Consider the following 26823-nt stretch of genomic DNA (forward strand, 5'->3'; position numbering starts at 1 on the left):
ATTGATATTACATCTCTCAATACATTTTTGACAATGAGCCAGCAGCCATGTCACCCTGCAACTTACAATTGGAAACCCACTGAAGCTAAGCAGGTGTGAGCCTGGTCAGTACCTGGATAGGAGACCTCCTGGGAAAAACTAAGGTTGCAAAAAGAGGTGTTTTTGGGGCCAGCAGAGGGCCCTCACGGACCCTGCAGACCGTGTGGGTCCTAGTGCCCCAGTATAGTGACGGGGACACTATACTGTAAACAAGCGCCGTCTTTCGGATGAGACGTAAAACCGAGGTCCTGACTCTCTGTGGTCATTAAAAATCCCAGGGTGTTTCTCGAAAAGAGTAGTGTTACCCCGGAGTCCTGGTCAAATTTCCCATGCCTCCTAATAATCCCCCTCTATGAATTGGCTACATTACTTTGTTCTCCCCCCTCCGGCGGCAGGCGGATCAACGCGCCGGTTCGAACATACTCGGTCGCATTCAACGGCAACGTCGGCTCAAAGACTTGGTTCAAACCACCAAATGGAGACGGGCGTGCCGACAAGCGGACCCTGTTGATGCGGGATTAACGCTAGGATGAGAGAGAGAATACATTTTTGACAATAATTGGTTCTTTTCCCTGATTTTTAAAGCGCCCGCCCTTCGCCGTCTCGCGATATTTCGAGCTGCGCAAGGGTTGAGCTTTAAGATTTTCTGTCGGCCTACTAATACAGCTGGTCTTTTTTCCTTCTAATTTGGTTTTAAAGGGATTGACAGAGCACACGTGAAGTGCGTTCCAAGAGATTATTTTGTGTGTCTTGAGTACAGGAAAATGGCAAAGGTAGCAATCCCTGCGAACACTAGCGTGCTTTTGCTAGACATAGAAGGAACCACTACACCAATCACGTTTGTCAAGGTACCAACCGTTCCGATCAAATCATCTCGCTATTCCCAGGAAATACATCCCCCGCGGTAAGCTTTTATTCAGTATTTTTTACATTGCGGCTGTAAATCGTTTGTTTTGATTTGCTTACAGGACATTTTATTTCCATTTATCAAGGACAACGTACACGAGTACCTGTCTGCACACTGGGAGGAGGATGAATGCAAGCAAGATGTTCAACTATTGAAAAAGCAGGTAGGAGCGTGCGCCGGTGCGGGCTGCTGACGCAATCCGAGCCCTAGTTCATCTGATGTATGGGTGCTGATAATAATGAGTCACTGCCTGCAAGCCATTCCCCCAGACAGCATTAAATTCAGTGGAGTCTAATAGAAGAGGAGCTGCACATTTATACATCACAATAGCGGTTTGAATCGTAGCAGGAGTGGTCTGGGGGACAAGATTGTGCACGTTTGCTTATTGACAGCGTTTGGTTTCTTGTACATTTGGCCTCTTAGAAGTCGGCAGATAAACCAAGCAGCTATACCTTAGTAGTAAAAACAGTAAGGTATTGGTGAATCATTACACTGAAATTGGAGGCTTGTTTTTTTTGTGCTTCATCTAAACGTACCGCGGTAGCAGATGCAGCAAGCGCAGCCTTAAATCATCATGTTGATGAAAATGTCTAGTGATGTTTAGGGCGCGCCGGACAATTGTAGCTGCCATACGGTGTGGACAAACACCAGTACCGTCAGACACTGAAAGGGGGGGAACAAGTCGGTACCTGTCGCAGATTTATTTTTAAAGACCTAAACCAGATGTTGTGCCAAGAGAGATGCTAATTTTTTCCCCGTTTTTAACGTTGCCGGGGATCCGTGCATAATATTGAAGAAGCTACCTGTATTTGCAACACAGTGCCTTCAGTTCCCAACACCTGAAATACAGAGAGCTCATTCTATATACGTAAACTGCCTGGTTATTTGATTAAACAATACCTAAAATGGCTTGTATTAGAGTATATTTAGAAGGAGAAATTTTAAGTCTTTATATGATTTTTTTAAAACAAAAAATGAGGTGCAGATGACTTACAGATAAATATCAATGAGTTGTGTAACAACAGCAGTGCAATTGCCTTTAACAAACAACACCACCACCAAAAAATGATCTTGTTATGTAAGGCCCTTTTTACACAGGCGCATTGACCCGGGTTTCAGCTTTGGGTTGTGTAATTATTAATGCTAGTCTCAGGCTTTTATCTGCAAGTCATGAAATAATGGGGAAAAAAAAGGCATTGCTTTCTCTTGAGACCATCTTTAAAGATTTAGTCCACACCATAACTAGGTCAGACATGATGGTTGACAGTTTTCCAGGGGGTTGTTGAGTTGACATGAGATTTGGGGAATTGAGGGTGGCTGGCTCTAATATGCTCTGTCATGTGCATAATGATCTGTAGAGGGAGTGGGAAAAAAAGCAGACCTCATCGGGTGCAGCATTCATCTTTTTTTTTCTTTTGCGGTTCTGCAGAAATGTTGCATTATTCATATCCTAACCCAGAAAAGACTTGTCTGGGAAAATGTGAGGCATCAAAATGCATTTCAGCCCTGTGGCTGGGTGCTGGAAAGGAACAGCCAGTCATTTGTTTTTTTATAATCTCAGGCAAGGCATATAACTATCTCCTTTTATTGTGGTGCTTTTAGAACTGATGTGACAGGAGATAATTGCGGCAGTGTACGAGTCTGCATTATAGATGGGCTCAATTTCCCTGGTGGATGAAGTGACTTGAAAAAGTATTCAACCCCCAACACACTTTACATTTTGTTGCCGCAGAGTCTAAATCTGAAATAGATCAAAGTATTGGATACCATGTCCAAACAAAATAAATGTTCCAAAACATTTGTGCAATGTGCAAAAAAAATGAGAAACACATTTTAAAAAGCTTGCATACCCCTTGTAACTGCAAGCTCAGATTTGCACAGGTGCTGTACATAACCCCAAAGGTCACACAATTTGTTGATTGACTCCACCTGTGTAAGGAACTAGTGGATCACCTGTTGTTTTGTAAACATAAGGATCCCTCTCTCTCTCCTACAATATGGTAGAGCCTTTTTCAAAATGAAGACGAAAGAGCATTCCAAAGAAGTCACAGGTGTGATTATAGACAAGCACAAATCTTGGGAAGGTTACAAGACCATTGCAAAGGCATTGAACGTCCCTCGCAGGTCAGTGCAGTCCATTGTAAAGAAGTGAGAGAAGTATGAAGCTACAGCCACACTGCCTAGATCAGAACGCAACCTAAACGTAGTTGTTGGACAAGAAGTGCGCTTACCAGAGAAGGTACTGCAAGGACAACTGTGAGGCAGAATGAGCTACAGAAGCCAGTGGCTGCGATGGAAGATAATGTACATGAGTCAGCAATCTCCCAAGGTATTCCACAAAAAGAGCCTTCATAGGAGGAAGGAAGGAAGAAGCCCTGGCTAGGGAAAAAAATCCATATCCTTGCCCACAGAGTTTTCAAAATGCCAATTAGAGGGTACTGCAGAGATTAGTCAGAACTTCTATTGGTCTGTTGAGACTAAAGTGGAACCTTTTGGCCTGAATGCTAAGTGGTGTGTGTGGCACAAATCAAACACTACACACCTGCCAGGTAACACCATCCCCACGGGACGTATGGGGGTGGTAGCATCATGTTATGGGGATGCTTTTCAGCTGCAGGGACTGGCAAGCTTGTCAAGATGGATGGGGAGATGAATGGTACACATTACAGACAAATCCTGCACAAAAACCTTCTACCCTTTGCCAAAAAACTCCACCTGGGGCGGAAGTTTGTCTTTCAACGGGACAATGATCCAAAGCACACTGCAAGAGCAACACTGGAGTAGCTTAAAGTGAAGAAAATAGATGTCCTTCGGTGGCCCAGTCAAGAGTCCTGACCTGAATCCCATCGAAAATCTGTAGCAAGACCTCAAATTTGCTGTCCACTGCCACTCCCAGGTATGAGCAATGTTGTAAGGAGGAATGGGCAAATATTGCTCCACCTCAGTGTGCAAAAATAATAAAGCCTTATGCAAAAAGACTACTGACTGTGATAGCTGCAAGAGGTGGTCTAAGTATGTATTGACCAAGGAGGATGAATACTTCTTGAATGATGATATTTCAGTTGATTAATTTTGATTAATTTATGGTTTACATTCTTTTTGGGGGGTGGGCTCTGTGCAGATGAAATTGTGCTCGCAAATAAAAATTCCCATTCTAAAAAAATAAAATTCCAAGCTGTAAGCTTCTTAAGTGTGGAAAAGGGGATGAGGGCTGGGTATTTGTTTAAAGTACTATAACTGAACCCCCCCCCAAAAAAACCTTTCACCCGTATGAAATGCCCAAATTTGTTTTCTTAGTCATTGTCTCTTAGCAATCATTAAAGTTTTATTTTTTGGTTGTTTTTATTTTGGATTTTTGGGACTGAGGTTCCGCTGTGCATAACATTTGATTTATGTCTCTCATGTTCAAGATAATGGGTGACGTTGAGAAACGCACGTTCAGGTCTGTAACATTGTTTTCAATACAAAGTCACGAAGATATCTGAAACTCCACTAAACGTCTGTCGGTGTCTAAGAAAAAGTTGGGGAAGCCCAGTGGAGATTTCTGGCATTCATTCAACTTACTTCATAGCTGTCCATGACGCATGGCACAGCTGTTATAACCTCAGGTCTGAATGCTTAACACACCACAGGGCCCCTAACCTGTGGTTGCCATGGAGCTCCGGCTCCTCCTTGGTCCCGACGGGTTCGGGGATGTCTGCTGCTGCTCGGAGACGATGTGCATGCTGTTGTGTTGACACAGGCCGAGGAGGACTCCCGGCAGCACCGGGCCGGGCCCGTGCACTCCCTCAGTCAGACGGCACACACAGACGAGGAGAAGGCCATCCAAGAAGTGGTGGACAACGTGCTCTGGCAGATGGCATCAGACAGGAAGACTACAGCACTGAAGCAGCTCCAGGGACACATGTGGAGGTCTGCCTACTCAACGGGGAAGATCAAGGGCGAGTGAGTAGCAGTGAGCACGCATGTGTTGATTGGCCAGGCTTCTTTTGTTGACTTGACTTGATTATAATAATAATTGCTTACACTTATATAGCGCTTTTCTGGACACTCCACTCAAAGTGCTTTACAGGTAATGGGGACTCCCCTCCACCACCACCAATGAGCAGTATCCACCTGCACGCTCACCACACATCAGCTATCAGTGGGGAGGAGAACAGAGTAATGAAGCCAATTCATAGATGTGGATTATTAGGAGGCCATGATTGGTAAGGGCCAATGGGAAATTTGGCCAGGACGCCGGGGTTACAGCCCTACTCTTTTCGAGAAATGGGATTTTTAATGACCACAGAGAGTCAGGGCCTCAGTTTTACGTCTCATCCGAAGGACAGTGCCTGTTTACAGTATAGTGTCGCCGTCACTATACTAGGGCATTAGGACCCACATAGACCGCAGGGTGAGCGCCCCACGCTACTCCCACTAACACCTCTTCCAGCAGCAACCTTAGTTTTTCCCAGGAGGTCTCCCATCCAGGTACTGACCAGGCTCACACCTGCTAAGCTTCAGTGGGTTGCCAGTTGTGAGTTGCAGAGTGATATGGCTGCTGGCTTATCACTTAACTTTGAGCAACATCGCTGGCTGTCAACACTTACAAGTCAGGAATCACTTAAAATCACTTACAGAGAAAAGCTGTAACAGGAGAGCAGGGGAAGTAGTGAGAGGTGTCATATCACCACGTTTGTCTTTTGTCAGACTGGAGGAACAAGGTGATGTGCTTCTTGGCTTATATTTTTTTAATTTGTTTCTATTTTTACTACTTAAGGGTGTGGACACTATATCTCGCTTCTTCTGAACAAATGAGTGCTAGTACTGTATGTTTTCATTTCAAGTTGGATTGCCTAACAAATTCTTGGTTTTATTATTTCGTGGGGTTCGGTTGCATATGTCTGAATAACCGTAAAATAATCGAGATGGCCTTTATTTCAATATTCACACAACGTGATTAGTGAAACAAATTTAAAAATACCATTTCAATACCCGGCAGAACCCCTCCAGACCCAAGTGTTTGTTGTTCCGCTGTGTTTATGAAACAGGGTGTACGAAGATGTTGTGCCAGCGATCACAAGGTGGAGACAGGAAGGATTGAAGGTGTATATTTATTCTTCCGGCAGTGTGGAGGCCCAGAAACTGCTATTTGGTTACTCTGTGAAAGGTAATCTATTAGAGGTGAGTTTTAAGAGTGGACATTTCAATAAAACCCTTATCAACAAACATAAACTCAGTTGTTCCAAACCCTTCTTTAATTGAATTTTCCTGGAATCACCCTCAGTGATTTCTGTTTAATAAATCTTTCTGTGTAGGTAGTCTAAGAGAGTGGACAGAAATGTCAGTGGCAAAGATACAGTCTGTAATTGGGCATTTCATGAATGCTTCTGGTTGTGAAGTGTGGTTCCAGCTTCATTTTAGAGCTCTAATGCACTGATTTTGAATGACTTCTTCCTGGACATGACCGGTATCCAACAGTTTGTGCTGTCTGATAAAGTTTTTAGGACCACAGATCTTAAAAAAGCTGCTCCAGGTATGTATTGGAAACCAGTTGTACCATGATTAAAAGTTTTCAGATCTAAACCATACAAACTTAGTGTGAGAAAGGTGTGCACAGAACTGTAGCACAGCATAGAGTCTGCCACTACACAGACTTTCAGTTGTCACATTGCCCGGGCATGGTTTCAATAACTCAAAAACAAATGTTTAGTAAAACAAATTGAGGTGTTTGTTTTCTTTCTCATTCAGTCATTTTGCAGGACTTGAGTTGAACAGTATGGGTTTATTCTATTGTGTAAGAGTTTGGGATGATCTGTTGATCACTGCCAAGTCTCTGCCAGTATTGGGGAGGTACTGATGACACACCTTTCATTTACTGCTTTTCTAACTCCAAATAATCAAGCCTACTAGTTTTTAATATTAATTGTTGAACATCTGTCCTAACACCGCTAATTACAAAATAAATCTGACAGTGCAGAAATGAAATTTGGAACAGCTTTGACTTCAACCTGTCATAACTGTGTGTCCCATTGTGATGGTGCAAAAGAGACTCTGCTTTTATTTTTTAATACAATTCGTAAAAAAATGTCAGACTTGTACTGCGCAAAAAATAAAGGTTTTGGATATTAATTCAAACCACAGAGTAGTTTCCTGCAGGTAGTTATACTGTAGCACTTTATTACAGACACCTAAAAGCATTAAATGTTCTTGGTTAGATAGCCTTGTAGTGTGTGAGCAAACATTGCAGTGATAATGCAGCAAATCAGTGCTGCATTGTGATTAACATTTTGCATTTATTTTTTCATTAATCTTAAAATAACTTCCCAAATCCCCAACTCTGTTATCGAATCCCATTTTGATAAATTACTGATGAAGGTTTAAATTTAACATTCGTTTCCACAGTCGCATGTTCATTTGATAGCGGGTTCCCAAAGTACGTCAGCGTGATGGGTGAAAATAATTTCCAATTTTCCAAAAAGTTCACTGTATATGCAATGAAAAATAAACGATCTGCACTTGAATCAAATGGGCAAATGTTTTTTTTTTATCTTGTTTTAAATCTTACAGCTCTTTGATGGCCATTTTGATACTAACATTGGAGCTAAAGTGGAAAGCCAAAGCTACAGGAGGATTGCTGAAAGAATTCGGTGTAGTACTGAAGAAATTATGTTCCTGACTGATGTTACACGAGGTGTGTAAATTCCCATTAGAAAATGAATCCAGCTTCTTAAGATGGGTCCCCAGTTGGAGTTGTGATATTGCAATGCTTTTGTTACACAACAGTGCTTGCTGCCAGTGCTCTCAGAGAGTCTAAGCTCTCCTCCCTTTCAAGCAAAATACACTTTCATTAGCCCAATCTCCTGCACTTATCTCATCTAATCAGATTGGTGGGTTTGCCTTACAAGGTAAATGTTTTTCACTGAGGGGAGTGTTATCCTAGTACAAAGCAAATTTATATAGCTGTGGTTTAATAAAATGCAAATGTTGACATTAATGCTAGCTGCTAGAATATTTAAAAAATCACATCTGGTTTCAAATACACCAAAAAATATGTTCGCACCTCCTTTCTCAGGTCTATTTTGTTTTTTTTTGTTATTAATTCAAGGCAAACATTTACACAGTTTTAGTGTGCATCTTCGTCTCCTTTCCTGTTCAGCTAGATAAAGGATAGACTAATTTAAATCCAATACACTGTGTTGTTTTCACTTCAGTTAGCCCTCTGTAACTTTGCGAGACGGCAAAGGTATAAAGACAACAGAAATCAAAAACATCATAACCGCCGTGTAATAATAACAATAAATCGACTGCTCTAATTTTGTGGCGGCAGCACTGAAGGAAGCACTTCTGTCCTTGGGTAGCCATCTGTCTGGAGTTTGCATGTTCTTCCCAGGCTTGTGTGGGTTAACCTGCTGTGTTATTTTCCTTGTTCCCAAAAATATGCTGATTAGGTTTGATTAGCATATGATTTGATTCTGGCTCTGAGGTGCACTGGCATTCTGTGGAGAGCAGCTGCCGATTCTCATTCTCTCATGCTTTGTCCTGTTCTCCTGTGCTTAACATAACTGTTACCTTCCGTTCTCACGCTTGAGCCTGAAAGCCTCAACAGCCGAAAGGTTGTGGCTTGTTTATATTTTCAGCACAGTAACCATTCACGACAAGTTACCTGTACTTCTTCTTGTGCAGCCAGTAAATACTGACACAGCTCCCCAATCCAACTGTAAGAGTACTGCAGCTATGTTTTAATATATATTTTTTTCTCATTACAATTCATGTTCCCTGGAATAAAATGTTGCTGTGCGTCTTCTAGATGCAGAATGAAAAAACTGATTTAAGGCCACTGAAACACTTAATGACACAGAAGGCACCTTCTTAACATGAGCCGTGGCACTGTGGCTAAGGATCTGCGCCTGTGGCTGGAAGGATGCTGGTTCAACTCTTGGGCCGGCAGGGGAATCCTACTCCGTTGAGCCCCTGAGCAAGGCCCTAAACCCCAGCTGCTCCAGGGGCGCCGTATAAATGGCTGACCCTGCGCTCTGATTCCAAGCTTCTCACTCCCTGTCTGTGTGCCTGTGTGTCTCATGGAGAGCAAGCTGGGGTGTGCAAAAAAGACAAATTCCTAATGCAAGAAATTGTATATGGCTAATAAAGTGATCTTATCTTATTATGTATCAAGCTTGTTTCCAGACACATTATACCAAATGTTTAAATTTAAAAAGAAGGCACAATTAGTTGTGTGCCCTTAAGGTCTTCAAGGCCCTCTGGAGCTGTTTCCTTATCTCCAAGATGTGTCAAGAGGGTACCTTGTCATAATCACAAGCAATGCACTGTGAATTAATCAATCTTGTGGAGTTACGTGCTGCTTCTGTCTTAGATTAAATATCAGCTGAAAGGACATTTTATTCTTTCTTGGTTTTGGTCTCGATCCCAATTTCGAGACCAGATGCACCAATCGGTGGTCAAATCCACTCTGTGAAAAGTGCGGCTTGGTTGAAGTTGGCAGTACGGAGAGCCGTTGTCACCCTCAGCTGGTTGGTGACTCATATTCATACCATTGCCAGTTAATAAATTCTTCATTCTTCTTGTCTTTTTCCCAACAATCCGAAATCTTAAACATGTAGCCTAGGTCACACACCACTCTCCTACGCACTCTGCACAGCACGCTCAAAGAAGATATTCATTTCAGGACACGTTGCTTAACAGCGGGTTAACATCGAAGTACCCCCAAAGCAGCCAACTTCAAATTCCACATGTTTTTGTTGTGGTTATGTACCAGCAAATCTGATTACAGCTGGTCATGTATGCATGTAAATGAAGGAGGGAAATGTTTTGCTTAGGTATTTTCTATAAAACTCCACCACGTATCTACACCACAGAAAAGTCCATTTTGCAGTCAATCCCAAAATGTCTGACTCCCTTCGGCACTAAGTCCTACTCCTTTCCTGCCTGATACCCGCGCGGGGCTGGGCTAGATTAGGGGACAGACACTGCCTGAGAGCGTTGGTGAGGATGTTCTGTGTTGTTGCAGAGGCGAAGGCAGCTGAGGAGGCGGGATTGAACGTGGCTGTGATTGTGAGGCCTGGCAATGTGGAGCTGACGGAAGAGGAGAAATCGCATTATGAGCTGATCACATCCTTTAGTGATCTAGTACTACGCGGGCCAGCATAGAACAAGCGCACAGAGAGTCAAGATCTGGGGAGGGCAGGAGATGAGGAGGAAATGGGATAGTAGCAAGTGCCAACCATTTTGTCACTCATATGATCTGGGATTTAAGGGATGGGTTTGGGTTGACCTTTTTTTTTAAAGTACATTTTAAATAAAACACTATTTAAATTTTAAGTATTGAGTGTTCCTTTATGTTGTATTGAGTCATTTTTGCACACCATTAATAATTGAGTTTAATTTCTGAGTGCTTTTGAGGAAACGTGTAGTACACAGTGCACACACTCCACAACAGAAGCCAAAAGGAACTGAAAAGAAAACTAACTTAGAGAAACCAATAGCAAAACGTAATATAGCAAATGTGTAGTATAAAGAAAACGTGACTGATCACTGGCTAATATTTTTGTATTGAAGGAGAAAATAAAAAAATATACAGAATACATTAATTTGCATATAAAAGTGTTGGACAAGATTATAACAAACTGTATGAGGCTGGGTTCATTTTTTTGTTTCTTTATAAAAAATGAAAAGTGTCCACAAACACTGTTTAGGTCACAGGCCCTTGATAAACAAGATATTTATTAAGGAGGATTTTAAGTAGCCTCTATGATATTGTATAAAGGCTTTATTCATTTCTTTTAAACTGTAAAGACCTTAGCCTTCACTTGTTAATGCCTGTAATATAAAGATAGTTTTTTTAAGTGCAATTAAAATTAATTTAGCATATAGTTGCATCTCTCATCTTTATGCAATTATACTTAAATAGTTCTGGTACTTCAGTGAATATAAACAATGTGTAAGAGGTTAAATAATCTTTTTCTTGGTCTTATTGTTCTTGAGAATATTTCATAGATCTGTGATTATCCATGAACCAATTGTTGAAAGTCCCTGGGAAATATGCTCTTAACAGTATGGATGAACATTTTGTCCCACACTCCTACAACTCTCCTTGTAAAGATTTGCCTCTTATTTATAGCCTTAAATGCACCTACATTTAATTTATGCTTCATTCATCACATGGTTTGCTTGTTGAGCTTGTAGGAGTCACCAGTGTCAATACTCTCATAATCTGTTCTGTTCAATAACTTTTTTACTTCATGAATATAGAACTGGCTATTTTGTATTTTCACAACTACACAGTTTGGAACTGTCAATTTTGTCTTTATGCATCGACTCAGGGACAGCAAAGAGAGAAGGACGAGGTACGGACTGGTTCTCCCAACCTGCTCACATATTGAACCAGATATGCGTCTTTTTAAGGGCTCCGATCTCCATGGCAACATGCAGAAGGCTTAGCATGTCAAGAACCAAGCGAGCCCTGGCCAACAAATCCCATCTCAGCTCCTAATGACACTGAGTGGCCGTTTTGGGAAACAGGCATTGAAGAAATCTTCCTGTTGGTGGTCTGCTTATTCTCTGGGTTGGCATGCCGTTCAATTACCAGTACAATAAGCAAGGTTTATGGATGGACTCTGGATGGGCAAGGGGGTCACAAGTTTCATATTCTAGGTGGGACACTGTGGTTGTGCCCTTGATCAAGGTACTGTCCTCAGAATGCCCGACTGAAAGCCCTGTTGTGTAAATAGGTCTTCTCCAGGTCATCATTATAAATGCGAATTTGTTCTCAGTTGACCTACCTTGGGAATAAATTACAGTTCTATTTTAAAAAATCAAATGTTGTACTTGTAATTGTAGTGGGATGAGCAAAACGAACCCACAACTTATTTGACCATTCTCAAATGCTTTTAAAATATCATTTTAATTGACTAGTTCCCTGGGCAGCTGTAGGCCCTAGGCTGCTAAATGGATGGATGTTTGCCTGTTATCCCTTCCAGCATGTTACCATAAAATTAGGTTTTTGCAGGACAGGGTTATTGTGCCCAACCTCCAACATGGAAGACCTAGGACCTGACGTGGGACACACTCTCTCCCTATCTGTGTGTCTGTGTGTCTCATGGAGAGCATGCTGGGGTATGCGAAAAGATGATTCCTAATGCAATAAATTGTAAAGGGTTAATGGAGTGATGTTATTATTATTATCATCATTATTATTATTATTATTATTATTATTATTATTATTATTAAATCCACTACCGTAAGATTATGTGTCTCATGCTCTACCAGCAGAGCTAGTCTGGGCCCAGGCTACTAAATGCTACTTCTTAATTTTTAGTTTCTCTTTTAATGATTGTGTTGACAGTCCAGGAATATACTGGAAAGTTAATTGTTGTTTTTTTTTTTGGGGGGGGGGAATTGGCCCTGGTGCAAGTGTGTTTTTGTGTGTCTTGTGTCCCATCCAGGGCGGACCCCGTGGGTTGCTGGGATAGGCTCCAGCTGCCCCACAGCCCTGAATTTTGGAGAAGTGGCTAGAAAATGGATGGATGTAGAGTTAGTCATGAATGGTGTCCCATAAGAATCATAAAACATCTGCCAACTGGCAATGTACAATGAACCAATACTGTAGTTCACGTATTCAAACTGATTTGAAGAGATTAAACAGATTTGGAATTAAAAACAAAGAACATTAATTCATATTTAGAGTACATTAGCTATTATTACGTTTTAATTTTCAATAAATTTGAACAAAGAGAAAAAAAAAGTCTCATCTTGACAGAACAAACACTGGGTTATTTTTAACAAAACATACTTTAATTCCAAACTGTGCATAACTTCCAAATATGAATAACATATAATGAGACACCAAAACACATTGCAATATTCAAAACACACATCTGTTACCAGGTTACCAGTTACGATTTGAAACTACTGTTTTCTACCACCTCCTTGATATCAATTCTCACACCATACAACACTTTTTATCAGTAGAAATACGTGTTCCACAGCCTGTGCCCACAATTTAATTGAAGAAATACAAATAACAGAGTCCGCAGGAGAACTGACAGGATAAAGGTGTCTTTTTCTGTAAAAACCATCCCCAGCCAAGAAATCACCGATTTAATAGAGGAAGTTAGTGACCGAAAACTTTTCTTTCCAGTGACCCCAATAAAAAAAGGAACAAAAAAAATGTTACTGTGTGTTGCTCAGAAAGATGTACTATATGTTGAATATTTTGTCTGTTTATATACATACATTATGTTTTGCCATGGACTCTCAGTGTTGAAAGAGGTAGAAGTTGTATTTCTGAGGATTACTCTCCTTTTAGCTGGCATCTTAAAAAAAAAAACTCAATATACCCCCACACATGGCACTTTAGTTTAAGATGTCTCTTAGTACAATGATGTACCCAGGCCTCTTTTTTACTGACAAATGGTTGCACCTTTGGCATTTTGGGAATTGCAAAAATGCATTTGCATTTTCTCTGTCCCATGAAATGCCACAAAAACACCTCCTTGGAGACATAATGGAATGTATAACCAAAGTTTGGGAAGGATGTCAACAGCCAAGGACAATCAGACTCGGTTGTCAGTAATTTGCGATCACTGCTGATGTCATAAAAATTACAAGTGAACATAAATTAGAAGAGCCAGTGTCATGTCTTTAGTTGGTGGGAGGAAACAAGAGCTCCTGATAAAAAAACCTTTAAATCTAGAAAGAACATGCAAACTCCCCACATACAGACACCAAAGGAAAGGATCAAACTCATGACACTGGATCAGTGAGACAGACGCACTAAACACCATTATGTTATATTATGTTATGCCTTATAATAATACAAAGGAAGGTGTAATACCCCACAATTACTCTGAGCAGACGTGTTCTGTTCTGTGACAGGAGTACAGCTAACAAGGACCTGGAGTTACAGTTCATTAGTTCAGCACAGATTGACAATCAGACAATCATATTGCAGAGGCTCAGAAACAGGACAGGACTGCTACATGTTAGTGCATAAGTGAGGGAAAACATCTTTTATTTCATAAGAGTCAATCTGTCTTGACTTGGTTTCGGCTGCTTGAAGTAAATAGATTTTCACTGCAGAGAGGTATCTTGAGAAGTTTTTGAGAACACATGCTTATTTTGAATTACAGGGCAAAAACATAATGGATATACAGGAAAACACAAAAATATTTGTTTTAAAATAACTTTTTTCTGATAACATATGCAATTCAGTAATCTTTGTATCAAAATGTGAATAATAAAATGCCCTACTTTTGAATTTTCTAACAAATCTGTGTGCTAAAATTGTGCACATTATAATTTGTCATAGTCTGATCAAATTTTGCTCTTTTCGTTTGTGCAATAGTATTGTATTCAACAGGACTGCAGTTCTTTGATGATTTGTACAGTATTGCTACACTCCAGAACGCCTACATTGGTTATTGTATGGCTGAATTCTGAATACTTGACAGTTCAGTTAGGAAAAATGGGCCACAAAAAAGGAATGTTGTGAGAAAGATGTCCAAATATAACACTGAAATCACAAGGTAAGAGATGAATGGCAGATCCAGGAGATGAAGTATAAACAGAATCTGCCAACGTCACATTCTCTCTAAACACCCAACAATGAAAACATTATCAGCATGTAGGTGGGGGGCCATATTTTAAAGGCCAGTTTTTCAGTACATTGGACCTTCTTCTTCTTGAACAGCAAAAACTTACAATTGTATTCTACAATCGAGATCTGGAGACCAATTGAGACCAAGTTTAATTTAGAAAACAGGATGTTGTCTTAAATTTGTGGAAATATTTACTTCATTTTGTGAGCATCCATCAGGCACAAGAAAACTTTTTTTTGTTGGATTTATTTATCGATTGATTTATTGGAAGAAGTTTCCTTTAGCAATAGTCCAGAAAGCAATTCTTTCCTCTGTAGGTCTTTTTATTTTGAAAGCATACCTTTCTTTTTGTGAATTTTTGTTTCATTCAGGGACATCTTGTTTCTGTTTGTCAAGGAGAGCCAGTCTTGGGTCTATACAAAGGAAGGGTTAATGTACTCACATTCATTGCAAATACATATTTGTAAATAATAATTCATGTGTGGCATTTATTCTACTATTATTGTAAGCAAATAGATGCTTTTGATTTGATCGTTTTAGAGTGTTGCTTATTCTTTGGTCAGGATCTTATTTTGTAACTTTAGACCTTATTAATTAAGCCTCCCCTTATTTATTACAATTGGCATCTAAACCAATTTGTGACAATATCAGGATGTTCCATATTATTCATATTGACCGCCCTCAAATAGTTAATGAAGCAGACCGATGGGATCTCTTATTCCTTAATAAAATCAAAATAATTCTATGCTGTTGAAGATACAATTTGAATTTTATTTAGTCTTGCAATTGGAATGGTATGAGAAAGATAAAAAAACAGACTATTAGGCCAGATGACAAAAAATCATTACAGACATTTTATCTTATGCCTTATGTTAAGAACCTTATCCTTAGAAATGTATTTTTTCCAAATTCAAAATCACTGAATAATTGAACATTTCAATTTGAAATATAACTGTTTTTTTAGGCTTTGCTGGTTAAATATTTCCAGTCTGGTGAAAGAACTTCCCAGAAACCCAGGAGGTTTCCATGGCAACAGCTCCAGAGAGCATGACATTACTATTCTACGCATCCATCTTTTACGACTCGGCACAAAATATCTTATTAAGATAATGGACTTTGCAGGAGCTAGATGTTTACTGAAATTTAAATGAAATGAAATTTTCACACATACCACCTGTCAATGACAAGATATTTTGGCATTCAATTTGAAGTTAAATTAACTAAAAAAAATTGATCAAGGTTAGATGTACAAAACTGTGTTTTTCTGCTCATGTTCATTCATTTGTCCGTTCTCTGAGGGGTTTTGGTACTAAAATCTAGTGTCTATCCGTAGCTCAATCTCTCCCACCAACAATACATTGTTTTCATTAATATTACATTTAAACAAAACAAAATTTCATGCACTAGAAAACTCTTTTGTACTATGTACAGGACTGGGAGGTCATGCTTTTTCTGTAACAATATAACCTCTGGAGTCAGTATAAATGTGCCATAGAAGATCAGACTTCAGCACATAATAATGCTGAAAGCCTGTTCCTTAGAGCTGGTCAGACTGATGCTCTGAAATTTCCGAAAAGGTCTCAGACAGGCTGACAGCGGTGTCCTGGTCGTCAGTGCAGATGATCTCAAACCTGTAGTGTCTGAATTCAATGGCAAACGACCCGAGGAAGGCCAGGAAGAACATGACCAGTGCCCACTGTGCCCGTGCGGCATGCATGTGCAGACGCTGCGCCATCAGGGCAAAATCTGCAGCCAGGCAGTCAAGGGCAACCAATGACATACTCAACGGAGAGGGTGTCACAGAAACACAGGAAGCTGAAGGAGCCTCACACAAAAGTGGTTTGGTCTGAAGTACTTCCTAGACACCAATAACCAGCTAAGTGGAAAGAATGTGTGTTTCTAATGCATATTTGCCTGATAAATCTGGTTTTCGGAAAGCACACATATCATTGTTAACATGATTTAAAACTATTTTTTTTTATTTAAGTCAGTTAACTACTAGCTACCAACAGAGCCTGAAGGATCAAACAGCTGTCCCTCACCATTCATATCTTTTCTCACGTTCTTTTAATCTGTTTTCAGAATATTTAATGCTTACTATGTTTAGCTAATCTGGCAAAAATACATAAAAAGCTTTATGTATTCAAATATCTAATATTTATAAAAGGTCTCTGAGGCTGTGAAAGTACTACACACAGAGAGTGTCTGTGTAAGACAGTCTGTATAGCACAAATTTTATTTGACAAGATTGTGTGGGTAGTAAAGCAGATTCCAGCTAGCCTGGAATAAGGCCACATCATTGATTATTGCCAACTGAGCTCCTAACACTGTTGTCTTTTTTTCCAATTTAAGCAACTTAAGGGAACTCCTTAGTTGCTAGACCAGTAAAGGTACTGTGATCAAGACATTTACACAACTATCTGAGCGTGATTGAGCACTGGAGCATGATTGGCTCAGAATCCCAGTATTCTGGTGCACGATTGGCTCAGATTCCCAGAGCACTGGAGCATAATTGGCTCAGAATCTCAGAATACTGATGCACGATTGGCTTAGATTCCCAGAGCACCAGAGCATGATTGACTCAGAATCCCAGAATACTGGCGCACGATTGACTCAGATTCCCTGAGCACCAGTGCACGACTGGCTAATATTCTCATAGCACTGGTACACAACTGACGCAGGCTCCGATCGTTGCAGAATTTTAATCGAGCATAAAAATACTCTCACAAGTTAGATCCCTTTAACATGGTACAGTATTACTGTAGTTTTACCATGCTTATGCCAAGCAGTTGCTTTGTTGGTCTTTGTTTTGGCACACTTTTCTACGTATAACTATGTTCTTACCACAACGTCGCTGTGCTTTACTATACGTCTACTCTGCTATTATCATGGGACACCACAGCAGACTTTTATAAGGGGTCCAGCTCCCCTGAAGGCGCCTCTGGCTCTGGTCACTGGAGACCTGGCTTAGCAGTGAAGGATACAGAGCAGCATGCACAAGGTGACGGCCCCAGACAGGAGAAACCGGGGAATCCCGACTCTCCTCCCTTCGTTTTTTAAGTTGACCTTCACGGTGAGGACAGACTGAATCCAGCAGGCCAGCGTTCCAAACCCAAAGGTCATCGACGTCCCCACATTGTGAAGCTCTTCATCGTTCGAAAGCTGAAACAAAATTGGAAAAGGGCTGTTAACATCCGCGTGGTACATTGAGGTGGTTTTCTAGTTTCAGAACCAAACGTGCAGACTGATACTGCTTCAGTTATAGACCATCAGTGTCCCAACAAAGACCAACATAAAGCAGTATAAATGGGGTCATCAAAGATCAAAATAAATGTATATTAAGGCATCAGGATACATATCACATCTGATAACAGACTACGGCATACTGGTCATCCACTCGTTTTGAAAAACATAAATGATTTTTTTTTAGTTGTAAATTCCTAAATTGTGGTTTCGAAATACTTAAACAAGAATTGTAATTTTAAAATAGTCATCATTTATGCATTATGCATAGATATCGGCTGCTAATAAAACCAAAATAGAAATTTAGAGAGGAACCACTGGGATAAACTGGGTCAGAGAGCACAGTTCATACCTCTGTTCCGCCACAAGATGCAAGTTGGCTCCATCAACTGAATTACAGGAGATCGAGAACAAAAATAAGGAACCTTACCTGAAAATTTCCCACTAAGGTCATTCCAAAGCAGGCCAAAGATAAAGCAACCAAGCTACCAATGTTCAGCCAGGGCTTGCGAACTTTGGGCTTCAGGTGTATGTATCTGAGGACACTGATAGCAAATGCTGAAACAGAAGTACAGAGTAACAGCATCTTGAGCACGATGAGGGGAAAAATCCTCCCATGATTTCAATCAAGCAAAGTCTTTATATATTGAAATCAAGAATTGTGGGACACAGCTTTAGGGGAAGAAAGTGCATGTGGCTTTCCTACCTACAAATGCGGCCATGTTCATAACTTGACTGAAGACGCAGCTTGCAGGAGGAGAGTTGCCTGCAATACTGAAACAGACAAAGGACATTATATGACAACACCTTTGCCATACGGTTGGTGATAACCTGAGTCACGGACACAAACATAAATACTGTACCTTATATAGGGAGGAGACTTGGATCCGGGTCTCCTGTAAGAAGCAGATTCAGCATATAAAGATCATACTTTAAACATTCAGCAACATGCCGATCTGAATCCTATTTTATAAATGAAATGAGATGCTTATTTAAAGAAATTGTCAAAATGTCAGACAAATTGTAATAGGACCCAGTTTCTGTGGTCAAACACCAGTGGTGTGTTTTTCCCAAAACAGCAGCAAGAACACTTAAGGAGCGATGTCTGCCATTATTTTAAAAACAAAACACATAAGTTACATGTTGTTTATGTAACTACACATGTGCATACAATACAGTTACCACCTATCTGTTTCCTTTTCACACCCACTAATTTGGAATAAGCAGGTGCTTTGAAATGTGACTCCCTGCTGTTAACCGTGCAGTGTTCTCTACCAGACAAGCAAAACATGGTGTGAAGCAGAAGGCAGGGAAAGACATTAGGCCTCTGAAAATACCACAAACCTGCAGACAACTGACCAGACCCCTAGGGGTCACCTGTAAAACTGATTTCACCTTACCCAGGCCTACCATCACTCGGAACAAGTATGACGCCCGTCAGGGTTCCTTGTGCGTCCTTAAATGTCTGAAGAGTCCAATCCTTGAGCCACACATCTTGGAACAGTGGGGGGCAAGAAGTCCCATTTGGCAGTTGGTCTCAAAGTGTGGCGCCAAAGGGGACGTTCCGTGGCTAGGACTTTCCAGCTAGCGATGTTGATCTGTCCTGTTCTAAGATAGGTCTTAAGAGTATCTTTGAACCGCTTCCTCTGGCCAGCACAGATTCTCCGGCCTTGGCTCAGCTGGGAGTAGAGGACTTGCTTGGGGAGATGGGAGTTGGGCACTCCAATGCAGTGACCCATCCAGCGGAGTTGGCTCTTGAGAATCATGGCTTCGATACTGCTCGTCTTTGCCTTGAATGAGGACACTGGAATTAATGCGGCGATCCTCCCAGTCGATACGGAGAATCTTCCGAAGGCATCGCTAATGGAATCTCTCAAGAGTCTTCAAGTGACAACGGTAGATAACGGTAGGTCTCAGTGCCGTACAGGAGGGTAGCGATGCAGATGGCCTTATAGACCATGATCTTAGTTTCCTTCTTGAGGTCACAGTTCTCAAAGACCCGACAGCACAGTTTCCTGTAGAAGGTGCTGGCAGAGCTAATGCGGTGCTGAACTTACTCCTCGATGGTTGCCTTCTGGGACGGATAGCTAATAATAATAATTGCTTACACTTATATAGCGCTTTTCTGGACTCTCCACTCAAAGCACCTTACAGGTAATGGGGACTCCCCTCCGCTACCACCAATGTGCAGCATCCACCTGGATCATGCGAAGGCAGCCATAGTGCGCCAGAACGCTCACCACACATCATCTATCGGTGAGGAGGAGAGCAGAGTAATGAAGCCAATTCATAAATGGGGATTATTAAGAGGCTATGACTGGTAAAGGCCAATAGGAAATTTGGCCAGGACACCAGGGTAACACCCCTACACTCTTTTTGACAAACACCCTGGGACCTTTAATTGCCACAGACAGTTGGAATCTAAGTTTTATGCACACCTGCTGTGCTCCGGAGGGTTGCCTACTGTGAGTGGCAGGGTTATATATCTGCTGGCACAGCTATGAATTGAACCAGTCACCTGCTGAATACAGATCCCATTCTGCACTTCATGTGGAGGTTTCTATGAGATAAGTCTCTCATCAAAATCTCTTACCTGTATTCCGAATTAAGTGGAGTTACTTTTTCATCATCAACTGCTATAAAGTATCTGTAAGATAAATTGTTCAGAGAAAAAAGGATGTTGCTTTCTATTTCCAAATGCACATCATAATGCACTGATTAAAACATTTATTACATATATATTTTTAATATTATAGTATATATGTGTATAAAAAATAGATATATTACTGACAACACCAAAAGGGTACCTGACAGGTCCCTGGAGTTATTGCTACCTAGCAAGCCTCCAGAGGATACAGTGGTCAGCTCAAGATCTCCCAGTTTCCACTGTGTCTAGTCAAATGTGTCCCATCACATCACAAGTTGTGCTGCCACAGCCAGCTATTTACAGAGCAATTGGTAATTTTGTGCATATAAATTAATTTAGGTTTGCCACAGGATATGATTTGAATAGGCCTAATTTTCAGGACTTTTCTATGTTTCTTTCATATCCAACTATTTTCGAACTGCTTTATCTAATACAGGGTTGCAGGGGTAGTTTTTTTTTCAAACAATCACTGTCACATATCTGAGCCACTTAGAAGTCCTGGGATACTAGACGTGCTGAACGATAGGAGGAATGTCTTTTTTTTCCCAATGATTTTCATGAAGGCTAAAACCTCACTTTTAATAACTTATATTTAAATATTAAATCTATTTTTCCATTTTCTAACCACTTCTTCCAATTCAGGGGTCATGGTGGGACCAGAGCCTATCCCAGCAAGCACCAGTATCAAGGGCACACACACTGACACAAGCACCAAAGATAAAAAAACATACTAGTTTAGTTTTTTTTTTTTATAGATTATGAGAGGAAACCACAGCACCTGAAGGAAACCCAGAAACCCATACAAACTCCACACAGACAGCACCCAAGGTCCAGACCTGAACCCAGGGCCACGGTGCTGTGAGGCAGCAATACTAACCACTACACTAATGTGCCATCCTGAAATATTGATAGTGAATCTAATATTAAAGAAATTAGAAATGATTAGTTCTATAAATGATTACAACCTTTCTCAACCGTGTTCTCAATGTCCCCTGTTCCAAGAGCAGTGTCACTCCTTATTATCTTGCTAAGCATGAAAAAAAAAATGTAAGTGGCACTTTTAATCTATTTAGAATTTTGAAATGGTCATGCTCATTGTAGGGACACATACGTAAAAAAAGATGGGCCTACATAATGTCCAAATGATTTCTGCTGTGTGAAACATTAATTTACATTAAAGAAAAGTGGCTAAACCTGTGCGTCTGGTGATCAATTAACATTTTGTAAGAAGCACATCTTCACACAGCCTGTATTTCTAAAGAGCTTAATGCAACATGAGAAGGAAAAAGTACCACCTTATTATTCTTAAGATTTTTATATCCACAGGATGAATGTCATCAAAGATACAATTAAACAGGTTTTCTAAAGGTGACAAATCTGTGTGGCGTTTAATTTGGCAATAAATGCTGAAGAAATACAACCTTATTTAGGTGCATCAGAGTGTGATGGAAACTGATGAAGGATGATATTGTTTTCATTTAAATTTTGAAAGTGCTTATTCAACTGTAATAGAACAGTTAACTTGATTAAGGAGATAGATTTTTATTACTACAATTTGACTTTTATAGTAAATGAATGAGGATTGGTTCTGCTTCAGCTGGCATTTTTCTTGTTGCTGTAAAACATGATTATGATTCACAACAACTCATTTTTCTTGTCATTTAAAATGCATAATTCAGTGCTGTACTTTGGTGTTACTGTGTGTTTTCTGCAGGGGGCTCAGGCCCAAAGACACCTCTGAGTAAAAGTTTCTGGCTGTGACACGATATTGTGTTTTAATATTGTATACTGCAATAGCACTAAGAACAACTTTCAATGACATGTGCTCTTCTTGTGTACTTCTGCACACATTTCCAACCACCAAATATAACACACACAATACACAGGCCCCCATGGGCCGTAAGATAATTGTGAAGTAAAAACAGACGGGTCCCCATTATACGTCGGTCATGATCGTAAACCCCTCCTCCTAAGGGTGCTTCAGCCCTTCTTTGTTTTTTTACTCATCTCCCGCAACTGCTCCCTGTACCAGCCCCCTTTTCAGTTTCCTTTAAAAGCCAGACGCTGACATTATCCCGGGCTCTGCATTGGTTTTCATCCCAGGCCAGTCCAGGACCTGGCAGCGCCTGGTCCCATTAAGGTTTTAGTTCCCGTATTTGTTCCTGTTCCCATTCCCGTGCCGGTTCCAACCCGGTTCTTGTTTTTATCTCGTCTGTCTCAGATGGATCGCTTGGCTTTGGACCTTTGCCCCGTTTTTGGATTCCCTTTTAGACTCAGCTCCGGACTGTTTGCCTTGGCCACACCTCCTCTGACCACCAGCACACCATGGGCACGCCCCCCTGTCTTCATTACATTACTCCTTATGTATATTGTAATTATGCATTAAGTATAATGATCCCTTAACCATTACGCTACAAGTCACATTATTTATGAACATAACCTGAAATTATAACAGGACTTCTTTGTTTTCTTTAACTAGTACAAGTGAAACACAGTCTAATTTATGGTACCAATTCTATTCCACTAATTTTTATGGGAAAAGGCTCCCAATTCGGTTGCCTAGGTAAAGTTTACACACTTAGTGTGCCAAACCCACATATTTACATTGTTCTTAAGGGCGAAAATGAACTTGTACGTCATTTCGATATATACTGAAGGAAAAAAAGAAATGCAACACTTTCTGGAATGAGAATTCTATAGTTACAGTTTATGTACTTTCACATATAATTGTCAATTTGTTATAAGCTCTCTGACCAGCAATACAGCTTGTGTAGTGAGGCATTGCAACTTGCCAATCACACAAAAGCTTGTTAGGGGCATTTTACCCAACAAGGTCCAGGTGGATAGCTGCATCAGCATGCGTAGGCTGCAAAGGAACAAGTAAAAGGTTTATTCCATGCTGAAAAAAAAAGAAGAAAGAAACACAACGTTTCGGCCTCTCGCTCTTCCTCTCTCCCAGCCTTTGTTCTCCCACTACATTACCTTTGCTTACTGCCTTGTCTCTCTCTCTCACCTGAAGAAGGCTCCACGGCCGAAACGTTGCGTTTTCTTTCTTCTTTTTTTCAGCATGGAATAAACCTATTACTTGTTCCAATGCCTGATCAGGTCACCTTTAAAAAGGCCACACTTAGTTTTCTGTGCATTCCAGAATGTTCTGTGCATTCCAGAATGCCTCTAATGCCACCAGAAGCAAGGGAGAGGGCCATTGGCATGCTGCAGGGAGGCATGTCATGTGCCAGCGCTGCCAGACACTATGGAGTAAGCCGCTCCAGTGTGTCCAGACTACAGAGAAAGTTTCAGCAGACCAGCAGGACAGATGACCATCCAAGATCCGGTCACCCTCAAGTGACCACACCAGAGTAGGACCGACATATCAGACTGGTCCATCTGAGAGATTTTTTCAGATCTGCCACCTGTACTGCTGCTGAAACTACTGGCAGACATAATGTCTGCATCAGTGACAGGACAGTGAGGCTCCATGCTGCTGGCCTTAGAGCAAGGCGACCTGTCAGAGGCCCTCTGCTCACACCTCCTAGATGTCATACCCAACTGGTTTGGGCCAGACAGAGGCTGCGATGGACTTGTCAGCAGTGGCATCAGGTCCTCTCCACGAATCACTCTTCAACCTGTTCCAGCAGACGGGAGGGCCAGAGCGTGGAGGAGGAAGTGTTGCGTTTCTTTCCCCCCCCCATCAATATACATCACGACATATCTGGTCTGGTCCCTAACCCCAAAGTATAACTAGTACCCCCTGTACACTTTATAAGACTCCCAAAATGGGATTCAGGTAGACTGACAATAAATGTCAGAAGTGCACATTTTACCAGCATCTTCTTCGTTCCAGAGATCATTAAAAAACACAAGCATGAACAGCCCAGCTGTGAAGCAACTCCTCATGTACATAAGAAAGCAGGGCAAAACAGCCTTTTGAGTAAAACCGTAGTCAAAACTCACACAATCCATAATCCTGCTGCAGTGAAGAGAGAAAACATTATGGGAAGAAACGTCCAAACGCTGCACTTCCTCATTGTCTAGACGACAGCCTTTGAAGAAGAAAAATAAAAGTGAAAACATAATCGAATCGAAGCCCCCTCTTTGTGTGGGCTTCCTTCCAGGGAAAGAAATTGTAAAAAAAACAAACAAACAAACAACAACAGTATTTTTAATTCAAGCTGTTCAAGCGTTTATTTCTGTCTAAAGATTCCCGTTCCCACAGGGTGCGGATTCATAAAATCGTCAAAATCCGTCACGCACGTCTTTGTAATTCAGCTTCCATTCGGTTTCCAGCTCTCTTTTGTGACTAGACAACCTGGTAGCCAGCTGTTATCTAACTTCAAGTGGCACACTACTCCAGTTAGAATATGCATTGAAGGCATATTCCAAAATAACCTCAATGCACATATCAACCTCTAAAGTCTGTAGCACCATAAGGGCACGTTTAATATTTAATGTCTGCAGTACTTAGTGCCCCATGGAGAGTGTGTAAGGTGAGCCGGGTTTTCAGCACTTCTCGGGTTTCAGTCCGGGTTGCACAGTAATGCTAATTGTGACTTACGGAACTCAGAGAGTGTTCCAATGTCCCTGGGCATTCTCCTGCGACTGGGGAGGAGACCTACTGGCACTGAATCGCTGTAGCTTGCCGAATTAACCTGCGAGCAGCCAGGGTGCGAAGCCATTAGGAGCAGCAAGCAGTGATTCAGCGGTTCAGAGACTCTTTGTAGTGGGTGAGGCGATTACATCTCTGTTTCCACGCCTGGCTGCTCACCCACACTTAATTCTGCACGTGTGCCGTGGGATCAAAGAAGCTGCTATTCAAAACTGGGTCAAATAAATCTAAGCACAGACAAGAAAATGTGAAATCATTTAATATGTGGAGTATATAGCTAATTCTCAAACACAACACTTGAACAACAACGCTTGAATATAGTCGTAATAAAGATCCAGAATGATAATTATTTTCCTTTTTAGTTGGCTTTTCTTCCAGGAATCTTGTAATATAGTCCACATGAATTGTACGTATGAATCAAAGAATGAAAGACGATATATGATGTGCATATGCAACGAAAAAAACAATTTGGCACATTTATTACTCAAGCTAAAAAAAAATACTCTGTAGGGGAAATTAACAAATTCGGCACTTTAATTTAATAAAAATAAAATGTATTTAAGGTCTGGCCACACAGTTTAGAGCGGCTCCCACCTTTTACCAAGTGCTATAGTCTAGCGAGCCCAGCAGGAGAGTAGCACATTGCAAAGAAAACACTTAGGAGTGACAATGTGCTTGCGTTTCATTTGCTGTTTTTTACACATTGATCTAACTGGAAAATAATAAATAAATCATAATAAATACAAAGAGCTCATACATGCCAGGAATTTAAATGTGAAATGCTAAAATCAGTTCATATAACATCTTTAAAGGTTAAAAAATACAGAGTATATAATTAATTCCGGTACATTGTATTTTAATCCGGTTGTTTTGAAATTCCCGACCTAACAGGCAGGCACATACATAAATCTCATATGTTATTTTAAAATGCCCCCAAATCCGAAATATTGTTTTACGGAGGAGGTATGCTCAGAGGTGTGGTAAATGTTTTGTTTCGTTACACTGTACAGTATACACTATACATACATTATATAAAATGGAGGATACATTTCCTGTTTTAAAGTACTCTCGACAACCCTAATGCAAGCTAAGAAAAAGCTTACAGAAGAAAATATGATCATACCTTGTACTTGTTAACTGAGAATATCCTGGACGTAAAATCCGTCTTTGATGTCATTGAAACGGACAAAAATACAGGAACACGCTACGCTGCGTTAACTGCACAAAATGTTAACTGCATAACGTACAGATTCTGAACATAATTTTAAAAGAAGAAATACAAACATCGATGATCTTCTCTTCTCGTTTTAACTGAAGTGTGTTCATCCTCCTGACTGATCCAGCTGGCTCACAGCGCGGTGCGCATCAAAGAATAGCTTACGGACGCTGTAGGGAAACCAGCAGAACACTAACGAGAAAACCCAGGAAAAATCAAATTGTATCGATTTTTTATACCACAATTTCTTATTTGCATACTTATAACTTCATCTTGTAAGGGAATAGCTTCGTATTACCAAAATGTACAATGCATTGTAAAAGCTCAAAGTTATGCTGTACTTAGCATTTTTCTAAATTGTATACAGTATACAGTACAGCGTTGTGCCTTTGTGAAACACAAGAATAATAAGGGCTACCTCTATGGGTCATTTATTGATAGCCGTGTTAACTACAATTTCTTTGTGATTCCACAGAATCTGACGCATATAGGATTCGTGATTTATTGGGCAGGTGAGCTTGAGATGAAAGAACTTCAGCTTTTAAGTGGACATTTGGAAGCAAAATG

General features: G+C 40.7%; 2 protein-coding genes across 4 annotated transcripts; one reads left to right on the plus strand and one right to left on the minus strand.

The window, feature by feature from the left end:
* The first annotated feature begins 393 nt into the window (after positions 1-393).
* enoph1 (enolase-phosphatase 1) lies at positions 394-10267 on the plus strand. 2 transcript variants are annotated; one of them, XM_015336711.2, is made up of 6 exons: positions 394-887; positions 1008-1109; positions 4689-4891; positions 5980-6112; positions 7499-7622; positions 8739-9950. In XM_015336711.2, exons 1-6 carry the CDS (start codon positions 804-806, stop codon positions 8747-8749), a joined length of 657 nt encoding a protein of 218 aa, XP_015192197.1. In that variant the 5' UTR covers positions 394-803; the 3' UTR covers positions 8750-9950. The 2 variants fall into 2 exon arrangements, with proteins under 2 accessions (XP_015192197.1, XP_006627150.1); XM_006627087.3 differs by lacking the exon at positions 8739-9950 and adding an exon at positions 9957-10267 and having other exon boundaries at positions 414-887.
* A 2450-nt stretch (positions 10268-12717) lies between these two features.
* On the minus strand, positions 12718-26611 carry tmem150c (transmembrane protein 150C). Of its 2 annotated transcripts, none has more exons than XM_006627031.3 (8): positions 26164-26611; positions 24389-24477; positions 20381-20434; positions 18651-18683; positions 18494-18561; positions 18218-18345; positions 17529-17706; positions 12718-16290 (listed from the first exon to the last, which is right to left on the minus strand). In XM_006627031.3, the coding sequence occupies exons 2-8, from the start codon at positions 24460-24462 to the stop codon at positions 16082-16084; spliced, it is 744 nt and encodes a 247-aa protein (XP_006627094.1). In that variant the 5' UTR covers positions 24463-24477; positions 26164-26611; the 3' UTR covers positions 12718-16081. The 2 variants fall into 2 exon arrangements, with proteins under 2 accessions (XP_006627094.1, XP_015194092.1); XM_015338606.2 differs by lacking the exon at positions 26164-26611 and adding an exon at positions 24990-26129.
* Positions 26612-26823: the final 212 nt, after the last annotated feature.

Source organism: Lepisosteus oculatus, chromosome 3 (assembly GCF_040954835.1).
Source record: "Lepisosteus oculatus isolate fLepOcu1 chromosome 3, fLepOcu1.hap2, whole genome shotgun sequence".
NCBI lineage: Eukaryota > Metazoa > Chordata > Actinopteri > Semionotiformes > Lepisosteidae > Lepisosteus > Lepisosteus oculatus.

Excerpts from the sequence above, each read along its gene's own strand:
- enoph1 (XM_006627087.3), top strand. The coding sequence starts at position 804 with ATGGCAAAGGTAGCAATCCCTGCGAACACTAGCGTGCTTTTGCTAGAC. Across the intron at positions 4,892-5,979 it reads ACGGGGAAGATCAAGGGCGA|GGTGTACGAAGATGTTGTGC; the intron begins GTGAGTAGCAGT and ends TTTATGAAACAG. Across the intron at positions 7,623-9,956 it reads CCTGACTGATGTTACACGAG|AGGCGAAGGCAGCTGAGGAG; the intron begins GTGTGTAAATTC and ends GTGTTGTTGCAG.
- tmem150c (XM_006627031.3), bottom strand. The coding sequence starts at position 24,462 with ATGAGGAAGTGCAGCGTTTGGACGTTTCTTCCCATAATGTTTTCTCTC. Across the intron at positions 18,684-20,380 it reads CCACTTAATTCGGAATACAG|GAGACCCGGATCCAAGTCTC; the intron begins GTAAGAGATTTT and ends TGCTTCTTACAG. Across the intron at positions 17,707-18,217 it reads CCTTAGTGGGAAATTTTCAG|CTTTCGAACGATGAAGAGCT; the intron begins GTAAGGTTCCTT and ends ATTTTGTTTCAG.